The sequence below is a fragment of the Malaclemys terrapin genome, chromosome 1, assembly GCF_027887155.1.
Source record: "Malaclemys terrapin pileata isolate rMalTer1 chromosome 1, rMalTer1.hap1, whole genome shotgun sequence".
Lineage (NCBI taxonomy): Eukaryota > Metazoa > Chordata > Testudines > Emydidae > Malaclemys > Malaclemys terrapin.
In genome coordinates, this window is record NC_071505.1 from 349075333 (window position 1) to 349097761 (window position 22429).

Genomic DNA, 22429 nt, shown 5'->3' on the forward strand with positions numbered 1-22429 from the left:
GCCCAGTGCTATTCCAGTGTCCTGACCCACTCTTCGGCAGCCGGGGCAGGGGGGGGCAGTGCCCCCCTCCCGGACCTTGCTTCACCGCAGGACTGGCAGGTGGGTGGAATGGAGCTGGGTGACATCATTGGCCCAGGACCAGTGGCTAATCCACTACTGGCCTAAACCTGCCCCCATGAGGCACACCCCCATCTGGGGCGAGAGATCAGGGAATCAGTGCTCCAGATTGGCAGAACAGGGATACAGAAACTGGAGTCGGGAGTCCCAGCTGGTGGATTGCGCTTGGATGCTAAGTGAGTGAGCCCTGGCCCCTCAGGCCCACCCCTGCTTCAACCCAGCCTTGTTTCCCTGTGTCTCTGAGAGCATCTTCCCATCTGTTTGCTCCTTTCTTGTGGAAGCTGAACCCTATGTGAACCTGGGCCCTGTCGCCATAGTGCTCTGTGGGTTACAGGATCAGATGTGAAGCTGACCTTTGCCCTCAGACTACTCTCTGCCAGCCAGACTGTCTAAGATGATGCTCCTGTGTCTGTTCTTCCATTGTTTGCAATGGCTTCCAAACACCGGTCTGGTGACTGTGCAGAAACTCCCGGCATCCCCGTGACACTCCCTCAGTCCCCTCCGAAACCATCCTCCTTATTCCTTATTCCTCATGGAGAAGGGAAGGGTCCTCCCCTACTGGAAGGATCCAAGGGAAATTTCCATGTAGGCAGCATTGTGGAATCTCCCTTCCCTGGCCTGCACCCTGAGTTTGTAATGCAGGAAAGGGGCTGCCAGGGAGTGATCAGGCCCCATATTATTATTCTATTTTATTTTATTTCAGCAAGATCACAGCTGTGATGGCATCATCGTTACCACTCAGCCGCCCTCGAAGTAGCCATGTCACTAATCAGAACCATTCCAACAGTGATGACAAGCCCGGATTCCAGGAATAGAGTCTGCAGCAGAGCTGGTGCTGCAGTCCAATTAGGTAGCATCACCATGTGTCCCCTGTGATTTTGCATCCTGCAGTTTGCCATTGGCCATGACGGCGGTTAAAGCTGGTGCAGAGGAAGCCAAGCAGCTGAGATTCCCTGAGGGCAAAGTGGCCCCCAAGGGAATGTGCAGACATGCTTCATATAGACAGTTGCCTCCCTATCAGAACAGACACCGCCTGCTGCCTGTGCTACCTCTCCGATGACCTTTAGAGTGAAAACCTCTAGTGTTGGCGGCGCCCCTTCTAGCAGGAATTGGGTACGTTGGCAGGTTTCACTGTCTTTAAAATGTGAAGTGAAGGGTAAAGGCTGCAAAATGTTTAAATCTGAAGATGTTCTGTGCCACCTCAACAAACTCGGCTGGGCTGTCATAGTGACCCAGTTACAGGGGTAGGAGGACAGGCAGCACTAGGTAACTTGAGAACCCCTCCCCTGCATGTGCCCAAGGTGCTCAGAGCATTATTCAAGTTACACAGAAACCTGAGCTTGGAGTGTTAAAACCCCGGTGCCCCAAGTCAGGATTTCTCAAGAGGTCCCATTTCTACAGGTGCCCTGTGCTCTGGGCACGATCCTGCCAGGGGCTGAGCGAGAGGAGACCTCACAGAATGTCAGTGACTAGTTCCCAAATCTATTTGGTTTTATTTGCTCCTGGAACTTTAATCAGCAAATGCTTTTTCAAAGCTTTTATTCTCTGGCTTGATTGTGAAGGCAGGAATTCAGAGTTGCATTGCGTTGTGCTAACAGGTCCGAGAGCGCATATTTTTGCCCTATAGTTACCATAGCTGCAGGGCTACTGGCATCTCTTCCCCCTCTCTGGTCTCTGAGTGCCAGATGTCTGGCCTTGTAGCCTTCGTGCTCATGGGGTGGAATTCCTCCATTCTCCCACCCTCAGACTGGGCACTGGGCTACCGCACACTGTGGGTCAACTGTGCTTGCCGAGCAGGTCGAACTGGGTTCAGCACCTGCAGTTGACATGTGTGAACTAAGGTACAGATGTGTAAATCTAAGGTCAAAACTATTCATTGTAATACAAATATTACAAACCAAACTTTCATGCCATGTCTGTATATCAAAGGCCACCAGCAAAGTTGTTGGAATCTCTGCAGGAAGGAGCAGTGGTAACTTTATTGCTTAATGGCTTTGGCTTTGGAAAGTGTTTCAGAAGTGCTCCACATACTGTTTGCAATGGGTTTGTCCTATTAACTCTTTGTTCCATGGACATTTGTGTGATGCTGTCTCCTGGTAACTGACTAGAAGCTGTTTCTAACACTTACATTCAGAGTCATGGACTCAATAAGTCTGCAAGGATTGTGCAAGACTTTCCAAAAAGTCATGAGAGACCAGAACCGCTGGTCTGTGTTCCAGCAAAGAGTTTAGCTGAGGTGCCGGAAAGGGGAGTGGTATAGTGGTTGTATATAATTGACCCCAGTCTCCAATTACATGAGCATGGCTGAAGTAACGAAAGCTTATGCTCAAATAAATTTGGTCGTCTCTAAGGTGCCACACATATTCCTGTTCTTTTTGTACACTTCAGTGGATATTAGTGCAATACCCGTGTTTGAAGTACTGACCATTTACGATGCCAGCTCCTCTCCTGCCCAGCTGAAATAACTGTCAGTGTCAGCTTGTAATTTTCCAAATATCTACAGACTGTTGCATGGGCAGAGGGTGCAGGTCCCAGGGGTATAAAGAGAAACCTGTAGGATGATCGAAGTCTCTGCATTCCATCAACATTGGCCAGGCAAAGCACTTCAGCCTCTCTTGGAGGGTTTCTTGGGGGGTCAGAGTATATCACTGGAAGCTTTTGGTAAGGGTGAGTTAATAGAGCCTGGTTCTGATTGAATTTACACATGAAAGTCTGTCCGGAGGCAATTGATATCACTGTTATTGAATTAAAAACTTGACCCTAAAAATGTATCCCATATGCTGGAAAGACGCAGCTGCATGACCTGGACTGTCAGGGGCACACAAAAAAATATTTCACATACTGAAGCTATAAAAGACATTTAAAAATAGCTTCACTGCAGGACAGAAATACAACGACCGTTTTCACCATAATCTTGCCATATGTTTACACACATGGCATGATACAAGGGGCCACACTCAGAAGTGGAGAGCCAGAAAGGGTGTCTGTGTGAAGGGTGTATCAGGGTTCAAATGAGTACTACAGAAATTCATAGGTGATGGATCACTTGATGATGACCTGTTCTCCCCATTCCCTCTGGGGCACCTGGTATAAACCACTGTCGAAGACAGATGGACCTTTTGTCTCACCCAGTATGGCCACTCTTATGTTTGTATGTTCTAAGGTCATAATAGTAAAATCATACAGTGCTCAAGTAGGCTGTGGAATTCACAGCCACAAGATATCAATGTGGCCAAGAGTTTAGCAGGATTCCAAGGGGGACTGAGTAATCTGAAAATCCAATTACAGTAGAGGATTGTTTTTAAAAACTTTTGGAGAGGCTTTAAACATTCCTGATTTACACCACTAAGTATTTCTAACTAGTGGGTATCAGGGGGAAACACCCTGGGAGCAGGTTATCTGTTATCTCATAGCTGTCTATTTCAGGGCTTCTTCTACCTCATCTGAAGTATCTGGACATGGCAACTGGTTATTGGGGTAGATAGACTACAAGTCCGATCCTGTCTGACTAATCAGATCCATGTAAATCCTAGAGTATGTTTTGCTTATCTATCTTGAGGTCTGGGAGTCTGTAGGCCTGCACTGAGAGCAGAATGATTATTTGCTAAATATCAACTAATCTTCTCTTACTTTTCATTTAGAAAGGACATTGCAGAACTCCTCGGACCTTCCCAGTACATTATGTCAGCTGTCAATGACACCAAATTAAAATCTGTAATATTCCTTCTCACCGGGCTACCGAGTCATAGAGACACACATCTCTGGATTTCTATCCCCTTCTGCTTCATGTATGTTATTTCAATAATAGGAAATTCAGTCATTGTGTTCATTGTAAAAACAGATCCAAGCCTCCATGAGCCCATGTATATTTTCCTTTCCATGTTGGCCGTCACAGACCTTGGCATATTGATAACCACCATACCAACGATACTGGGCATATATTTGTTTAACTCTAGGGAGATCAGCCTTGATGCCTGTTTAGCCCAGCTCTTTTTCATCCACTTGCTTCATTGCATTGAATCCTCTCTGCTGTTGTTGATGGCTTTTGACCGCTTCATCGCGATTTATAACCCGCTGAGATATCCTTCCATCTTAACCCTGCCGAGAATAGCCAAGTTGGGACTGCTGGCTGTGCTAAGAGCGATGGTCATAATACTTCCACTTCCCTTTCTACTGAAACGGTTCCAATACTGTCGAGCCAATGTCCTCTCCTATTCCTACTGTACGCACCGGGAGGTCATGAACATGGCTTGTTCAGATATCACAGTCAACATCATCTATCGATTGTTTACTCAACTCTTAACAATGGGGTTGGACTCGCTGCTCATCTTCCTCTCTTATGTGATGATCCTCAAAACAGTGCTGAGCATCGGATCCCACGAGGAGTGCCTCAGGGCTCTGAACACCTGCGTCTCCCACCTCTGTGCCCTCCTGCTCTTCTACACACCAGAGATCAGCTTGACTGTGGTACACAGCTTTGAGAAGGGCTTTTATCCCTTACTTCAGATTGTCCTGGGCTACATCTCCCTGCTTCTCCCCCCGCTGATGAACCCAATTGTGTACAGTGTGAAAAGCAAACACCTTCGCGTGAGGATAATCAGGGTATTCATGAGGTGAAGGGTCAGTTCACCACCTTGGTCCAGTGACATGGGACACGAAAAACATGGGCCACCTATTCTGTCCTGTACCTTTGCATCCGAGATGACATGAGTTACTGATCTCCACTATATAGAGAGGTTCAAACAGCATCTAGGGCTGGTGAGTGAGGACAGGGATTGTGAAGGAAGACTGGACAATGGGGGAGGAAGACGAAGGCAGCCATCAGCATTTACAGAGCGACTTTTTGTGGAGAGCCTGGGGATCCGTGGGATGTTGGCCCAAAAAGAGCCATATTCATGGCCACTTCAACCCCACAATATCTGTTAATAGTGAATAAAGAGAGGGGATGTGGATGCTGTTTCCCATTACATCTGGTTTGTCACTGTCCCATGTCTGGCTAAACATCCAAGGGCTATGAAAAAAGCTGCAGAGCTGTTCTGCTGTAGCAGTCCTGGCCATTTCTGACTTCAGCATGACCCATGGGTACTGCACCAGCTGGGGACCGGGGCTATTCAAGGGGCACGGTCACTCAGAGTTCCCCTGCACACTCAGTCTGTTGCTTGAGACTGAGTGGTGTCAGGGACATGATTAATGCAGGAGCGCCGGGAGAAACCATTCAGGCAACCCCTCCATTAATGGCTTTGCACACAGAACATCTGCTCAGTCCACTCCCCACTGAGGCAGGGCAGAGCTGCATGTGTGAGTAATGGTCTGACACACAGGAGTCCTGGTAAGAGACTCAGGCCTAGGTTCCCTCCCGGTCCGCTCCATTTGTGCTGCCCCAGCAATGCAAAACAGTGGAAACTGGCCTCAGCTCAGGCCCAGCTATCTCTTATCCCAGCCCAGCCCATTCAGGGTAGGGTGACCACCTTTTCAAAAGGTAAAACTGATACACAGGCAGGGAACCAGATCCACTTGGTAACCCTGACCCCTTTTTCCCCCTTGAGGTCCCACTCCCTGCTCCTCATCTTCTACTGAAGCTCCATCCCTGTCCAGGCCAGAAGCCAGAGCCAGGCCATGGAAAGAGCTCATCAGGGAACCAGAGCCTCTGTGAGGAGCCGCAGATCCTCCACCTGCCCTGGGCAAGGGGGACAAGAGAATGCCCCAACCTATGTCTCTGCCCCTCAGGGCACATCCCCAGAATAGGTGGAGAGTGTGGGAGTCCCCACTTCAGTCTGGGCTCCCAGGGTAGCTGTAACAGTTGTGACAAAGTTCCTCCTCTATCGTGGTGGGTCCTGCGCTTATTGGTGGATTTTCTTGACTCAGAGATTCACCATGTGGGTTGAGGAACAGCTCAGAAACCTTCCCCTCTGGAAGAACCCACAGTCCAGATCAATTGGGAGGTTTGGGGTGAACTCGGGCCCACCCTCTACTTCAGGTTCCAGCCCAGGGCCCTGTGGACAGCAGCTGTCTATAGTGCCTCCTGTAACAGCTGCATGACAGCTACAACTCCCTGGGCTACTTCCCCATGGCCTCCTCCAAACACCTTCCTTAGTCTCACCACAGGACCTTCCTCCTGGTGTCTGATAACGCTTGCGCTCCTCAGTCCTCCCCCTCCCACTCAGCTCCTCACACTTGCACCACAAACTGAAGTGAGCTCCTTTTTAAAGCCCAGGTGCCCTGATTAGCCTGCGTTAATTGAGTCTAGCAGCTTGTTCTTAATTGGCTCCAGGTGTCCTAATTAGCCTGCCTGCTTTAACTGGTTCTAACAGGTTCCTGATTGCTCTAGTGCAGCCCCTGCCCTGGTCACTCAGGGAACAGAAAACTACTCATTCAGTGACCAGTATATTTGCCCTCTACCAGACTCCTGTACCCCACTGGTCTGGGTCTGTCACACGATGCTTTGGTGGGTCACAACTGTGAATACCACATTCAGGACAAACTGCTGAGAAACAGGGCAAACAGACCCCAAACTGGTGGTTATTCTCCCATGAGATATACCAAAGTAGAAATACAAAATTAACTTCTGTTTCACCACAATGGCTAACAAGAAGTCATAAAAGCAGTTTCCTTAGATATTCCAGCCCTAATATCCCAAAAAACACTAGATTTAAAGATGAGTGGTTCTTTAAAACAAATTTAATGTAATAACTGGTTCATTTGATTCCAAAGGACCAGCCGCACATGCAGGTCAGTATAGAAGTGAGATCTTACCCAAAAATCATGCTGATGCCAATCCTTTGTTATCTCTAATCTAAAGCTTTATTTATAAAGAAAGAAAGAAAGGCAAGACTGATAATTGGTTAAAGGAGCCTGTAACGAGGCCTTCACTTGCCCTTGAACAAATCAGTCAGAGACCTCCTCCAAGTGCTTCTTTTATTAAATTAATGGAGATATCCCATTTCCTAGAACTGGAAGGAACCTTGAAAGGTCAAGGAGTCCAGGCCCCTGCCTTCACTAGCAGGACCAAGTACTGATTTTGCCCCAGATTCCTAAGTGGCTCCCTTAAGGATTGAACTCACAACCTTGGGTTTAGCAGGCCAATGCTCAAACCACTGAGCTATCCCTCCTCTCGACACTGTCAACTTCCACCAACTTCTAGTTACAGTCAGTTGCAAACCAGCAACCTGGAGGACAGCCAGCAGGGATGCACTGCCCTTTCCTTGCTCTTTACCACTGTCCCACCTTCACTGCCTTCCTGTCAGCTTTATATAGCCCCCTGGCTAATAAGGCCCGCTGGTGCTTCTGTTTCACTAATTAGGCGTGGCATACCCAGCCAGCCCCAATTAATACTTCTTAATTGGAGCAGGGCTAACAGAGGCCTGGCTCAGCGCCTCCTGGCCAGCACCCTGTTACAGAGTCAAATACGTACAAAAAATGCAAAGTTCTTATTTCGGGTTTGTAGCAGTGAAGGAATAAGCTGCTGGCTTGATAAGTCTCTGGTTGCTTAAAAATGATTGGCAGGACCTCAGTCCACTGGTTAGAATGCTCCCGTTAGTATCAATTCATTGTTCTGAGGCTTGAGCGGGAAAGAAGCCAAATGGAGGTGTTTTCTTTTACAACCTTTTATAGCATCTGCCATGTGGAGGGAAACCCATTGTTTTAAACAAAACCCTCAGCACAGCCAGTGGAAAATTGCAGGTGACAAGTGGGGGTTTGGAATCACATGGCCAATCACATGTCCATCATAATTTTTCTTAGTCACAGCAGGAAACCATTACCTATACGGGGACAGTACATTTGCAGGACAGTCCATTCCGTGTAGATGGGCATCTCCCATGGTCCATTGTCAGTTAAGTGTTTCTTGATGAGCCCTTAATTTGAATAATCCCTCCAAGATTTGCAGACTAACTAGTTTGTGGGCATTACCCCAGGAGCAAACATTTAAAATCCAGGTATAGAGCCAATAGTTATACCTTCAAATACAAGAATGATACATGCATACAGTTAGCACAGCTATAACCAGCAAATCATAACCTTTTCATAGACATCTTACATGTCACATTTTGTACGAGTGTCTTGCAAATACATAACAGTGGTTGCGAAAGTGATGTAAATTGTCATATTTTGATCAAAGAACATCACAGTAGCTCTTACCATGGCCTGGCTCTGGCATGGCCAGGAGGTGGAGCCTCAGGGGAAGTGGATCAGCAAGGGGCAGGGCCTAGTGGTAAGAGATGCGGGGGAGGGGCTCAAGGGAAAAGGGTTTGCAGCAAGTCTGAAGCAATGCTGACACCAGCAGCAAGGATGTTAGGGTGTTCATGAGTAAATCAGACTGGTCAAGTTGGAGGGTAGGAGACCTTGTGTTTTGGAGAAGACTGAATAAATGTGACCCCTCAATGGGAGCTCTTGTTTTAAATATTCCAGCCTGAGAGTAAGCCATTGCAAGAACCTTAGAGGGAAGGGCAGGATGTCTGTAGGGCTACCTCAAGCCCCCAGGGGGCACTCTGTGGTGGCCCTGATCCACAGGAAGATGGCCAGAGTGCGCTGTGCTCTTTGAAGCTTTTAAAATCAGGCAGAGGTTAGCCAAGTGCCCAGGCTGCTGTAAACTCTGCTGTCGCAGGGGGAGAACAGGCCAGAGAATCGAACCTCTGTAACTGGCTCCTTGCCATCCCTGCTCTGTACAGCATGGCCGGGAGGGGGAGCCCTGCAGGTGCAGTAGAGATTCCATCCAGGCCTGTCACCGCTCAGATGGCTGGAAGCCTGGGGCTGTGGTCTAGGCACTGCTCTGTTACTCAGGACAGGCACGTTTAATTCCCTTGTCGTCTGTGACCATGGGCAAGACATTGCGTGTGTCTGAGCCTCTGCTCAGGTGGATAGTACCCCAGCCCTGCCTCACAGAGAGGATAAATACATTCAAGGTACTCAGATACTCTGATCAAGTACCAGGGGGTAGCCGTGTTCATGCATCCGAAGAAGTGAGGTTTTTACTCACGAAAGCTTATGCCCAAATAAATCTGTTAGTCTTTAAGGTGCCACCAGACTCTTTGTTGTTTTTGTCAGATACTCTGAGTCTCTAAGATCGGGGCTGTTTCAGGGTTTCACAGAACAACACCTCTGACATTTCTCTACAAAAGGTTCTCACCAGAGCCTCCGGTAAAAACTGGATTCTGTGATGCCCCATGAGTCCAGCCCCTTGGTTTTCATGGCAAATGTGTGGTGCTCAGGCTTGACAGTGAGGGGAGTATTGGAGCATCACAGGGATTCCAAGTGGTTCAGCACAGTCAGCGGACCAGTGTTTGCCATTGATGGACCTATCCTCCATTAATCCTTCTAACTTGTTCTTTTTTTAACCATTTTAAAGTCTTGGAAGTCACAACATCCTTTGGAAAGGAGTTCCACAGGTTGACTGTGTGTTGTGTGAAGAAATATGTTTTTTTTAAAGTTGCTGCCTATTAATTTATTTTTATGACCCCTAGTTTTTGTGTTATGAGAAAGAGTAAATAACAATTCCCTAATTACTTTCTCTTCACCTGTCATGACAGGCAAAGACCCAGTTTAGAGGGTAAAGAGACCATATATCAGAATTTTATTGTGACAATCCTGATTCTTCTTGGCCAGCATATGTCCTTGCTGACTGCCTATCAGCATTCAGAGTCGCTACTTGTTCATGTTGCATCCAAGATAATGATCCACTCTGTTAGGGGGCTTATTCCTTCACCCTCTTACTTCCCTGGTCCTTCTCACATGAACAGAGAGCAACAATAACCGAAGTCCGAAGGTGCAAACAATTGATGTTTATTGGGGTCAACTTCCAGCAAGCATGATTTCAGTTTCCTTCCTCAGTGTCCCCCTTCCCAGATCTGACACCACAGAAACTTGTCTGAGTCCCTGTTCCCATCCCCCCCTTACTTCCTGATTGACTGCAGACTATATAGTAAAACTTGAGTTTTGCTTAGCTATACCTTAACCAATCATTTTACTGAAATTTAACTAACCAATCCTAACGTATTGTAACATAATTATTTAACCAACTATATACCATCACCTTAATTGGTTTACACCCACCAAAATTAATTATACAGCAGACAGAATCAATCACAGAATCAGACAGAGATTATACAGACAAACAATAGGGAAGTAGAGACTACAGTGATAGAACAATACAGAAATGGGGATTTTACATCCCAGCCATTGATAAGTGAGTTCTTGCCAGACAGGATGCTATCAAACTAAGTTTCCTTTTACATCTTCTAGGCTCTTCCATTTCTCTGGAGGTGATAAAAATATTAGGACAGGATTGTGTTCCTAACAGCCCAATAGCACCTTATTTCCATGTGACTAGTTTGAAATGTAAGGATATGACTATACACTTTTTCAGTTTATGGCTGCCTATGCTGCTTAGCTGAAGGCCTTAGGCTTACAACAAGGCCTTAGACTGTCACAGTGAGAAAAGACCGTTATACCAGCAGACAGTGATTTTAATTCTTTCTATTATACCTTTGTAACTAGCTAAATTCTTAAAGTATAGGCCTTTGCAAACAGGCCTGAATATCTATATCCTAACACACTCAAGATTCATAGATTCATAGAATTTATGGGCATATGGAATTATAAGATCATCTCGTCTGATGTCCTGCATAATTTCACTCAGTTACCTCCATATTGAGCACAATGACTTGTGTTTGACTAAACCACCTCTTGTATTAATCTAAAGCATACCTTCCAGGAAGGCATCCAATCTTCACATGGGGATGTCTGGAGAATCCACCACTTCCCTTGGGAGTTTGTTCCACTTGTTAAGCGCCCTTGCTATGAAGAATGGGTGCCTCATTTCCAAATTTAATTTTTTCTGCTTCAGTTACCAGCCATTGGTTCTCGTTATACTTTTCCCTGCTAGATAAAAGAACCTGTTAATAGCTGCTATTTCATCCCAGTGAAAGTGCTTATACACTGTCATCAATACAGCTTTCAATCTTCCCTACTTCCATTCATTACACTCCTATTTATATAGCCATGGGTAAGTTCTTAACAGCAAAGGAGGGGAAAGACCTAGGTGCGTTAGTCAGTCCAACGATGACTGTGAGACATTGATGTGATGCGGCTGTGAACAAGGCACATGAGATCCTAGAATGTGTCAAGGACAAAGGGAAGTATTAATATCCTTATACCAGACACTGATGGGACCTACTCTGGCAAACTGTGTAAAATTCTGGTCACTCCTATTCCAGAAAGAAGAATTCAGGCTGGAATTGCAGAGCATGGTCAGGGCAATGGAGGGCCTGGTTTAGGAGAAGACTGAAAGAGCTTGGCAGGTTTAGCATAAGACAAGGCAGGCTGAGTGGGGATTCAATTTCACTATAAATATATCAGGAGAGTAAATGCCAGGGAGGGAGATGAGTTCCTGAAGCTAAAATACGGTGTTGGCACAAGAACAAATGGGGATAAACTGACCGGGAGCAAACTGAGGCCGGAAAGGAGAAGGAGGTTTCTGACCATCTGAGGAGGGATGTTCTGGAACAGCCTCCCAACAGGAGCAGTGTTGAGCAAACAACCCAGGTGGTTTTACAATGGAGCTTGGCAGATGTCATCCTTCTGCCGGGTGGAGGCAGCAGCAACCAGGGCCGCCTTCAATCTCTAGGGGTTCCTTCTCAACAGTACAACAGAGAAGCAGCTCGAGCCCCCATCCACTAAACTGGGGAAATTACACCCCACCCCTTGGTGCCCCTGAAAGGCAATACTTCTCCACCTGCAAGCACAAAGTCTGAGTGTAGGAAAGTAACTTTTAATTAAAGGAGGGAAGTCATCTGATATTAATGAGGGAAAATGCCACAAGCAGGGTTCATAAACATAAAATTGTGAGAAGAACAGTGCATGTGGGGCAGTGTTTTCTACCTCATATGCTTGAGTTCTACAACAAAAAGTTCCTTTAACATGCCCCTCTCTTCTCCCTCACCTCACCCCACTCACTGTGGTCATCCTTGGTATATCTCACAGGAGAAGAACCACGAATCTGGGGGGTCTCTCTCCCCTATTTCTCAGCAGTTTGTCCTGAATTTGATATTTTCAGTTGTGATCCAAAAAAGCACGGTTACAGCTACCCCGGGAGCCCAGGCTGCTGTGGGGATTCCCAGACTCTCCACTTCCTCTGGTGATGCATCCTGAGGGGCAGGGACATAGGCTGGGGCATTCTCTTGTCCCCCCAGTCCCTTGCCCAGGGGAGGTGGATGATCTGGGGCTTCTCACAGAGGCTCCAGCTCCCTGATCAGCTCTTTCCATTCCCTGGCTCTGGCTTCCGGCCTGGACAGGGGGTGGAGCCTCAGTAGAGGAGGAGGAGCAGGGAGTGGGGCCTCCAGGGGGAAGAAGAGGGGCAGAGGCAGGGTCACCGAAGGGACCAGGCTCCCGGCCTGTGTCCCGCTTTTGCCTTTTGAAAAGGTGGTCACCCTACACTGAATGGGCTGGGCTGGGAGAGGAGCTAGCTGGGCCTGAGCTGAGACCAGTTTCCTCTGTTTCACATTGCTGAGGCAGCACAAATGGAGTGGACGGGGAGGGTCTTACCAGGGCTCCTGTGTGTCAGACCATTACTCACACGTGCAGCTCTGCCCTGCCTTAGTGGGGAGTGGACTGAGTGGGTGTGGTGTGCACAAAGCCATTAATGGGGGCATTGCTTGAAAGGCTTCTCCTGGTGCTTTTGTGTTAATTATGTCCCTGACAGCACTCAGACACAAGCATCTGGCTGAGTGTGCATGGGAAGACTGAGTGACTGTGCCCCTTGAATAGGCCTTGGATGTATAGCCAGAGAAGAGATAGTGACAGGACAGATCTAATGGGAAACAGCATCCACATCCCTTCTCTTTATTGATTATCGACATGAATTGTGAGGTCGGAGCGGCCACTAATATGACCGTTTTTCGTCCAACATCCAACCGATCCCCTGGCTCTCCACAAAAAGTCACTCTGTAAATGCTGCTGCCTGCCTTGGTCTCACTCTCCCAGTGCCCAGTCCTCCCTCACCATCCCTGTCCCCCCTCACCAGGCTTAAACCCCATTTGAACCCCTCTTTATAGTAGAGATCAATAACTCATGTGATCTTGGATGTAGCGGTCCAGTATGGAAGAGGTGGCCCATGTTTTACATCTCCCATGTCACTGGACCCAGGTGGTGAACTGACCCTTCACTTCATGAATACCCTGATTATCTTCACACGAAGATGTTTGATTTTCACGCTGTACACAATTGGGTTCATCATTGGTGGGAGAAACAGGGAGATGTATCCGAGGAGAATCAGAAGTAAGGGATAAGAGTCCTTCCCAAAGCTGTGTATCACAGTCAAGCTGATCTCTGGTGTGTAGAAGAGTAGCAGGGTGCAGAGGTGGCAGACACAGGTGTTCAGGGCCCTCAGGCACTCCTTGTAGGTGGTGATGCGCAGCACAGTTCTGAGGATCATCACATAGGAGAGGAAGATGAGTAGTGAATCCAACCCCATTGTTAAGAGTTTAGTAAACAAACCATAGATGATGCTGACTGTGATATCCGAACAAGCCATGTTCATGACCTCCCGGTGCATGCAGAAGGAATGGGAGAGGACATTGACTCGACAGTATTGGAACCGGTTCAGGAGAAAGGGAAGTGGAAGTATTATGACCATCGCTCTTACCACAGCCACCAGTCCCATCTTGGTTATTCTCGGCAGGGTTAAGATGGAAGCATATCTCAGAGGGTTATAAATTGCAATGAAGCGGTCAAAGGCCATGAACAACAGCAGACAGGATTCAATGCACTGAAGCAAGTGGATGAAGAAGAGCTGGGCTAAACAGGCACCGAGGCTGATCTCCCTAGAGTTAAACAAGTATATGCCCATTATCGTCGGTATGGTGGTTATCGATAAGCCAAGGTCTGTGACAGCCAACATGGAAAGGAAAATGTACATGGGTTCATGGAGGCTGGGATCTGTTTTTACAATGAACAGAATGACTGAATTTCCTACTGTCGAAATAACATACATCGAGCAAAAAGGAATAGAAATCCAGAGATGTGTGTCTCCATGACTCGGTAGCCCAGTGAGGAGGAACATTGCAGATTTCAATTCGGTGTCATTGACAGCTGACATAATGTACTGGGCAGGTCGGAGGAGTTCTGAAATGTGCTTCCTGAAAGAAAAATAAGAGGAGATTAAATGATATTTAGCAATAAATCATTTTGCTTTCAGTGCAAGCCTACAGACTCCCAGAGCTCAAGATAGATAAGCAAAAACATACGGTTGGATTGACATGAATCTGATTATTCAGATTGGATCAGACTTGAAGTCTATCTATCCAGTAACCAGTGGATTTGTCTAGATGCTTCAGAGAAAGGTGGAAGAAGCCCTAATTAGGCAGCTATGAGACCCACTAGTTATTTTGTGGTCTAAATCAGGAAGGTTTAGAGCCTCTCCAAAACTTTTTAAAAACAATCCTCTACTGTAACTGGATTTTCTGGTTAATCAGTCCGTCTTTGAATCCTGCTAAGCTCTTGGCCCCATTGATACCTTGTGGCTGTGAATACCACAGCCTACTTGAGCACTGTATGATTTTACAATTGTGACCATAGAACATAAAAACACAAGAGTAGCCATACTGGGTCAGACCAAAAGTCCATCTAGCCCAGTATCCTGTCTTCGATAGTGGCTTAGGCCAGGTGCCCCAGAGGGAATAAACAGAACAGGTCATCATCAAGTGATCCATCGTCCATGAATTTATGTAGTTCTCTTTTGAACTCTGTTATACCCTTCACACAGACACGCTCTTTGGCCCTCCACTTCTGAGTGTGTCCCACTGTATCATTCCATGTGTGTAAACACATAGCAAGTGAATGGTGAAAACAGTCGTATTTATCTGTCTTGCACTGAAGCTATTTTTAAATGTATTTTATAGCTTCATTACGTGAATTATTTTTTTGTGCGCCCCTGACAGTTCAAGTTATGCAACTGCCTCTTTCCAGCATATGGGATAATTTTTTAGGGTCAGATCCTTAATTGAATAACAGTGATATCAGGAGCCTCATGCCAGAGTTTCATGTGTAAATTCACTCAAAACCAGGCTCTATTAACTCACTGTTATCAAATGCTTCCAGTGATTTACTCTGGCCCCCAAGAAACCCTCCAGGAGAAGCTGAAGTGCCTGGCCAATGTTAATGGAATCCAGAGACTTTCATCATCCTACAGGCTTCCCTTTATACCCCTGGGACCTGTATCCTCTGCCCATGCAAGTTTCGGTAGATATTTGGAAAATTACAAGCTAACACTGACAGTTATTTCAGCTGGGCAGGGGAGGAGGTGGGATCACAAATGTTCAATTCCTCAAACAGAGGTATTGCACTAATATCCACTTGAGTGTACAACTTCGGCTATGCTCATGTAACTGGTGACTGGTGTCAATTATATACAACCACGATACCATTCTCCTTTCCTGCACCTCAGCTAAACTGTTTGCTGAAACACAGACCAGCCGTTCTGGTCTCTCATGACTTTTTGGAAAGTCTTGCAAAAGTCTTGAAGACTTATTGAGTGCATGATTCTGAATATAAGTGTTAGAAACAGCTTCTAGTCTGTTACCAGGAGACAGTATCACACAAATGTGCACTGAACAAAGAGTTAACAGCACAAAACCACTGCAAACAGTACGTGGAGCACTTCTGAAACACTTTCTAAAGCAAAAGCAATTAAACAGTAAAGTTACCCCTGCTCCTTCCGGCCGAGATTCTAACAACTCTGCTCCTGGCTTTCGATATAGAGGCATGGCATGGAAGTTTGGTTTGTAATGTCTTTATTACAATGAATAGTTTTGGCCTAACATTTACACGTATGTACCTTAGTACACACATGTCAACCACAGGTGCTGAACCCACTCGGACCTGCTCAACAAGCACAGTTGACCCACAGTGGGCTGTAGCCCAGTGCACAGTCTGAAGGTGGGAGAATGGAGGTATCCATCCCAGGAGCAGGAAGGCTACAAGGCCTGACATCTGGAACTCAGAAACCAGAGAGGTGGAAGAGATACCGGTAGCCCTGTAACTGTAGTAACTATAGGGCAAAATATGCCCTCTTGGACCTGTTACCACATAGCAATGAAGCTCTGAAATCCTGCCTTCACAATCAAGCCAGAGAATAAAAGCTTTTTAAAAGCATTTGGTTATTAAATTTCCAGGAGCAAATAAACCTGAGTAGATTTGAGAACTAGTCACTGATATACCGTGGGGGTCTCCTTTCACTGAGCCCCTAGCAGTATCGGGCCCAGAGCACACGGCACCTGTAGAAATGGGACCCCTTGAGAAATCCTGACTTGGGGCATCAGGCTTTTAGCACTCCAAGCTCAGGTTTCTGTGTAACTTGAATAACCCACTAAGCACCTTGCTGCCTGTCCTCCTACCCCTGTGACGGAGTCACTCTGACAGCGCAGCTGTGTTCGCTGTGGTGGCACAGAATATCTTCAGATTTAAACAGCTTTCAGCCTTTACCCTTCACTTCACATTTTAAAGATAGTGAGACCTGCCAACGTACCCAATTCCTGCTAGAAGAGGAGCTGCTGACACCAGGTTTTCACCCTAAAGGACAAGAAGTCATCACAGAAGTAGCATGGGCAGCAGGCAGTATCTGTTCAGATAGGGAGGTAGCTGCCTTTATGAAGCATGTCTGCACATTCCCTTGGGGGCCACTTGGCCATCAGGGAATCTCAGCTGCTTGGCTTCGTGTGCACCAGCTTTAACCCCCGTCATGGCCAATGGCAAACTGCAGGAGGCCAAATCACAGGGGACGTGGGTTGATGCAACTTAATTGGACTGCAGCGCCAGCCCTGCTGCAGGCTCCATTCCTACAATCCGGGCTTGTCATCACTGTTCGAATGGTTCTGATTAGTGACATGGCTACTTCGAGGGCGGCTGAGTGGTAACGATGATACTGTCACAGCTGTGATGTTGCTGAAATAAAATAAAATAGAATTATAATTTGGGGCCTGATTACTCCCTGGCAGCCCCTTTCCTGCATTACAAACCCAGGGTGCAGCCCAGGGAAGGGAGATTCCACAAGGAAATTTCACTTGGATTCTTCCACTATGGGAGGACCCTTCCCTTCTCCATGAGGAACAAGGAATAAGGAGGAGGATTTCAGAGGGGACTGAGGGAGTGTCACGGGGATGCCGGGAGTTTCCACACAGTCACAAGACCAGTGTTTGGAAGTCATTGCAAACAATGGAAGAAGAGACACAGGAGCCTCATCTTAGAGGGTCTGGCTGGCAGAGAGTAGTGTGAGGGCAAAGGTCAACTTCACACCTTGACCCCATAACACACTGAGCATAGAGCACTATGGTGACAGGGCCCAGGCTCACATGGGTTTCTGCTTCTACAAGAAAGGAGCAAAGAGATGGGAAGATGCTCTCAGAGACACAGGGAAACAAGGCTGGGTCGAAGCAGGGGTGTAGCCATGGGTGGGCCTGGGCGGCCAGGGTCCACCCACCTAGCATCCAAACCCAATCCACAAACTGGGACTCCCGACTCCAGCTTGGTGCCCAGCTGTATCCCTCTCCTGCCGATCTGGAGCACTGATTCCCTGGTCTCTTGCAGCATATGGGGGTGTGCCAAGTGGGGGCAGGTTTGGGCCAGTGGTGGATTAGCCACAGGTCCTGGGCCAATGGTGTCACCCTGTTCTGTTCAGCCCACTTGCCACTCCTGCGGTGAAGCGCGGTCTGGGTGCGGGGGTTTGCCCCTCTCCCCCACCTAGCTGCCGGAGAATGGATTGGGGCACTTCAATAGCGCTGGGCGGTAGTAGTAGGGCAAGCCCAGCATCTCATAATCGCTGGGTAGGGGAAGTGGAATAAGCCCCCAGCCCCTGACCGCGTGCCCTGACCCCACTCCCCGGCAGGAGAGACAGGTGAAAACCCCTGCGCACTTGACCATTTCCCCAGGAGAGGGGGGCTGCAGAAGGGATGGAGAGGGGACGTTAATTTTCCTGGCTGAGCCAGGGCCACCCAAAACCCTGTCGGAGAAAAACACAGTTCTCACTCTTTTGGTTGGGTACAGCAAAGTCAGATACTTTATTTTCTCAGGCAATTGCATAGAGGGAGAGAGTGCACTAGGACACAGGGTCTCCCCCTCCCAGGCAGGTCTCTTTACAGGTAAACAATTACTGCAAGCATTTATACCTTTTGTTACAGACAATAATGAGCAACAGCTGCATTTTGTTTATGCATAGGTCATCCTGATAGCTTATTTTTCACATCTATTTAGACTCTAGTCTACATTCCATATTTATCTACACAAGGTCGCAACAACTTCTCACACAGTTCTTTCCCACTCGCTTCACACAATCCTCGCTTCTACAAATCTCGCATTATTAGGGTTACAGCTAGCTTGTCTCTTGGTCACAGAAGAGACTGTATGCATTGAAATCCCCTTCAAATCCCTGTCAGTTCTTGCTCTACTTCCACACACACCCCTTTTGTACTTCTAGTATAACTAACATCCTTAAACCTCCATTTGCATTAAGCCTTGGATTTCAGATTCTATATCAAATGCTTCAAGCTTAGGTGTTTTGATTGGATGCAATGACAATGCATCATTAGCATGGGGATGAAAGGTATTACTATTATCACATCCTTTACAAGATCAATAACATAATCCTAAACCAAATAACAACAATAAAAGCAGTAACATTCCCACAGTAATAATATGATGGGGCTGTTGTACAGTTTTAGTCACAAAGCACAATACATCATACTTAGTACACAAAGTAAACACTCTGTGAGCTGTATGAAAGACATTCTTTTCAACTTGATATATATTTTGAATATATTCATATTCTATATGAATTTGCCCTTGTACTTCAGAGATTCTTTGAACCTCTGGTAACAGTGAAAGCAAATTTTGAAATTAATCAGGTACTAAACTAGTCCATTTAAAGGGTATCTGGTACCTAAGGGCTACTTGTAAAACTCTATCCGCAGGCCAGTAAATAATAAAAAATGATTGCCTGCAGCAGTAATGCGATTAAAATGTATATCTCGCAATGTGGTGGCTTTAACATACACACAGCTATCATTAGCTTGAAAAAGTAGGTGTCCTGTCAGGGTAGTTCCTTTCCCCTACCCTCCCAGCAAACATTGGCATGAACAGTGACAACTTCCCCTGGCTTCAGTTTACATGTACACTGAAGCGGTGGAGGTTCTAACGGCCAAAATGTCCATTGACTCCCTATCCCCATCCAAATGTCGGGTGTTATTCGAGGAGCACTAACAACAAATCGGCTAGGCATACCAGGTGGTCTTATCTCCCAGATATCATGGTGAATAATCTAGTCCCACATTCATCCTCCCCATGGACATGGCAGGGTTCGGTATGTGGGAGCCCACACCCCTCCTACCGGCCCATATGCTTGAGAGGAGCACTGTGAGCATATACAACTCCATCCTGAAAATCTCCAAGTATGTCTCCATGGCCACACATCAGATGGCATTTCGGAGGTATCTGTAAGGGCAGTAGGCTATGCTTCATGCTCGAGATCACTCCGAATGGCCATCAGCTGGTCATTCAGGAAATCTTGAATTCTGAACATGCCAAATCCCACTGCAATACCTTCCCAGCCTCAGTGATCTTCAATACCATCTCTGTCAACAGCTCCTGGTTATTAACTAAAGGTAGAAATAGCATGTAATTCACCAACTCCTTGCACCTGGGTCAGCTGTGCTCCAGAAATAAGACCAGTGGCCTTTTCTAGTTGCCCCAATTTCTCATCATGTTCTTGGCTCTTGAAAATGTTCCAAATTGCTGCTACACTATTGGCCCCATTCCATAGGGACCCGGTCAAGTCCCTCATCTTTCTAGAGGAAATAACCCAGGCCCTTTGTTGTGACAATCTAATGGCAGCTCCCTGGGAGCAATTTGGGTATGTAGAGGTGATCTGGAAGTTGGATAAGGGTAATGTAAATTTGACAGTCCCTAGTGTTGTATTAATCACAGTCCATTGATATCCTAATACATCTCTCTTTGGTATAGTACTATGCCACATCTGTTGGTTGTACACCTTTATATACTTCTGGGAGGTATTAATATTAGTGGTATAAGAGGGGGGTATATTGCAATAGAGTACAGGTTACATTATCAGTCATTGGAATAATTTCAATACAGATAAAATTTCTGATGGCAGAACAAACTCTTTGGGTATTTTTTAATTATTCACTAATTGGGTTACCAAATAACAATAAGGGCCTCTTTCATCTAACACATTGCAAACTCCAGGGACAGCCATCATATCTACTTCACTATAGAACCCATCAATTTCAATTACAGATTATTGGGGTTCATTTGTAGTGATATCATATACTAGTATCTCCTCTGACCAGTCTGTTTCCACTCAATTGTTCGCTTATATGGGATATCCTGAACCTTAAAAATATTTTTTCCAAACAATATTGAAATAAATCACTAAAGTGTGAAGGCCTTGGCCATTTGTTTTATCAGATATATGGCATTGTCTGTATTCGGATGTGTTGCAGGGGTAAAAGTGTAATGGAGGAGATGGCAGGGGCAGTGGCAACAAGGCGCCTTTGGTACTTGTCATTTAAAATCCAATTAGGGAGGGCAATACATGCTGAAGGACTTATCCAAAACACAGGGCGCAGCCTGTAGAATAAACCCCAAAATCCAATCAATACCACATTCCCAAGCATGGGTCCCACAAGTTTCTTCCTTCCACTTTATAATTCTTTGTTTCTTCACCAGGGTCATTTCTTAATGTCTTTTGTAGGCAGGAATCCTTGGACTTTAGTGGTTTCAATGGAGCGAGTGTTCCTTCTTCTCTTTTCCTGAATCAGTCATGGTTCAGCATCATACAGGGGAGAGCTTACCAACACATCATCCTGTAATGGTTTTGCTTCTTCTAGAAAAATCCAAAGGCACAGTAGGTCTGTCAGTGGACAAGGGAGAGGTTACTAGCACTTCGCCTTGTCCTTTTTCCCTGCTGTCCAGAAGGCACAGCAGACCTAGAAGGAGAAATAGTCTAATCATCAGTAGGAGAATCCTCCTGAGGTGGAGGGGTCTTTTTTTTTTTCAGTGCGAAGCATGGGTCCAGGCAGGTAGTCCTTGGCACTTCACGGCAGTGTTGGTGGGTAACAGGACTGTGAAAGGGCCCTTCCAGTGTGGAGCCAGGGCAGTCTTTCACTGATGGACCTTTATATAGATCCAGTCTCCTGGTTCCAAGGAGTGGCAGGGCTGCTAGGGTCTTTGGGTAGCACTTCATTACCTGTGAGAAAAGAAACCTAACACATTTCATTAATGCCTGGCAGTGGTTTGCAGATCTCATAGCTGCTTGGGTACATTCAGGCCCTGCCTTTTCTTGGTTGTCAGCCAAGTCTTAGCTCGGCAGTGTCCTTAAACGGGGCCAGCATCTTATCTTTGGACCGAGCTTGCTAGCTATTTTTTTTTTAATTTGTTCTGTTCTTTTTCCTTCTCCCCTTCTTGGCTTCTTTTAACCTACAAAGGAAATTTCCACTCTTCACTCATACACCTTTTCCTAGCAATGAACACATACACATTGCCATTATACAGGTCATTAATCTTATTATTCAATATCTGCTACATATACCCTTCCAGTAAAATAACTTTGTTACAGAGCTTTGGAGCAACAAGCCAGGACAAGCACACCCACTTTTGAGGAGTCCACTCAGTACAACTTCTGGTGTCCAATAGCTTTCCTCCCTCCCCACCCTCTGGCTAGAAATCTGAGGTAGCCAGAAGGATCCCATGTACAATATGGGGAGTGGGTTAACCTTTCATGTCCTTGCTTCCAAAGACTGTTGGTATGCAAATTTTAACAATAATTTTTTTCAATTAAAAGATTTGGCCAATGAAATTTCTTTTTTTTCTGACTTAAGCAAATGTATTAGACTTTAGTATATCACATTTTCCTGATTCAGCCAAACACTTTGTATTCCAAGTTGAATAAAACAAGTATCTGCTTTTTGATTTAATCCTTCTATTTAATTTTGAATTAGACTGTCTTATGAAAATATTAAACACAACAATTCTGACCACGAGACAAACATCACAAGACAGGAAATAGAACACAGAACATAATTCCTATTGTGCCAGTAAATGCATGGTACATTGAATGTTGTTCAGCTGGCATCAGTTTTCTCTGATTTTCTGAAAGACAAAAAGAACAGAGGTCTACCCCTTCTGGGGCAGTCAGTCATTGCTTAAAATATTTCCTTTATATACAAATACTTTTGTTGATTTCAGGCAAAACAGAGGAATTACCCCATATTTTCTTGTATTTGTTTCATAGGCAGCCCAGGTTTCAGTGGCT

At 46.2% G+C, this 22429-nt stretch overlaps 2 protein-coding genes across 2 annotated transcripts; one reads left to right on the forward strand and one right to left on the reverse strand.

Annotated features, from left to right (window-relative positions):
• Window positions 1–3798: 3798 nt before the first annotated feature.
• Window positions 3799–4734, forward strand: LOC128830226 (olfactory receptor 51G2-like). Its single transcript, XM_054016012.1, has one exon. The coding sequence runs from the start codon at window positions 3799–3801 to the stop codon at window positions 4732–4734; it is 936 nt and encodes a 311-aa protein (XP_053871987.1).
• Window positions 4735–13270: 8536 nt separating this feature from the next.
• On the reverse strand, window positions 13271–14206 carry LOC128830227 (olfactory receptor 51G2-like). Its single transcript, XM_054016013.1, has one exon. The coding sequence runs from the start codon at window positions 14204–14206 to the stop codon at window positions 13271–13273; it is 936 nt and encodes a 311-aa protein (XP_053871988.1).
• Window positions 14207–22429: the final 8223 nt, after the last annotated feature.

Coding starts and splice junctions, on each gene's coding strand:
- LOC128830227 (XM_054016013.1), bottom strand. CDS start 14,206: ATGTCAGCTGTCAATGACACCGAATTGAAATCTGCAATGTTCCTCCTC.
- LOC128830226 (XM_054016012.1), top strand. CDS start 3,799: ATGTCAGCTGTCAATGACACCAAATTAAAATCTGTAATATTCCTTCTC.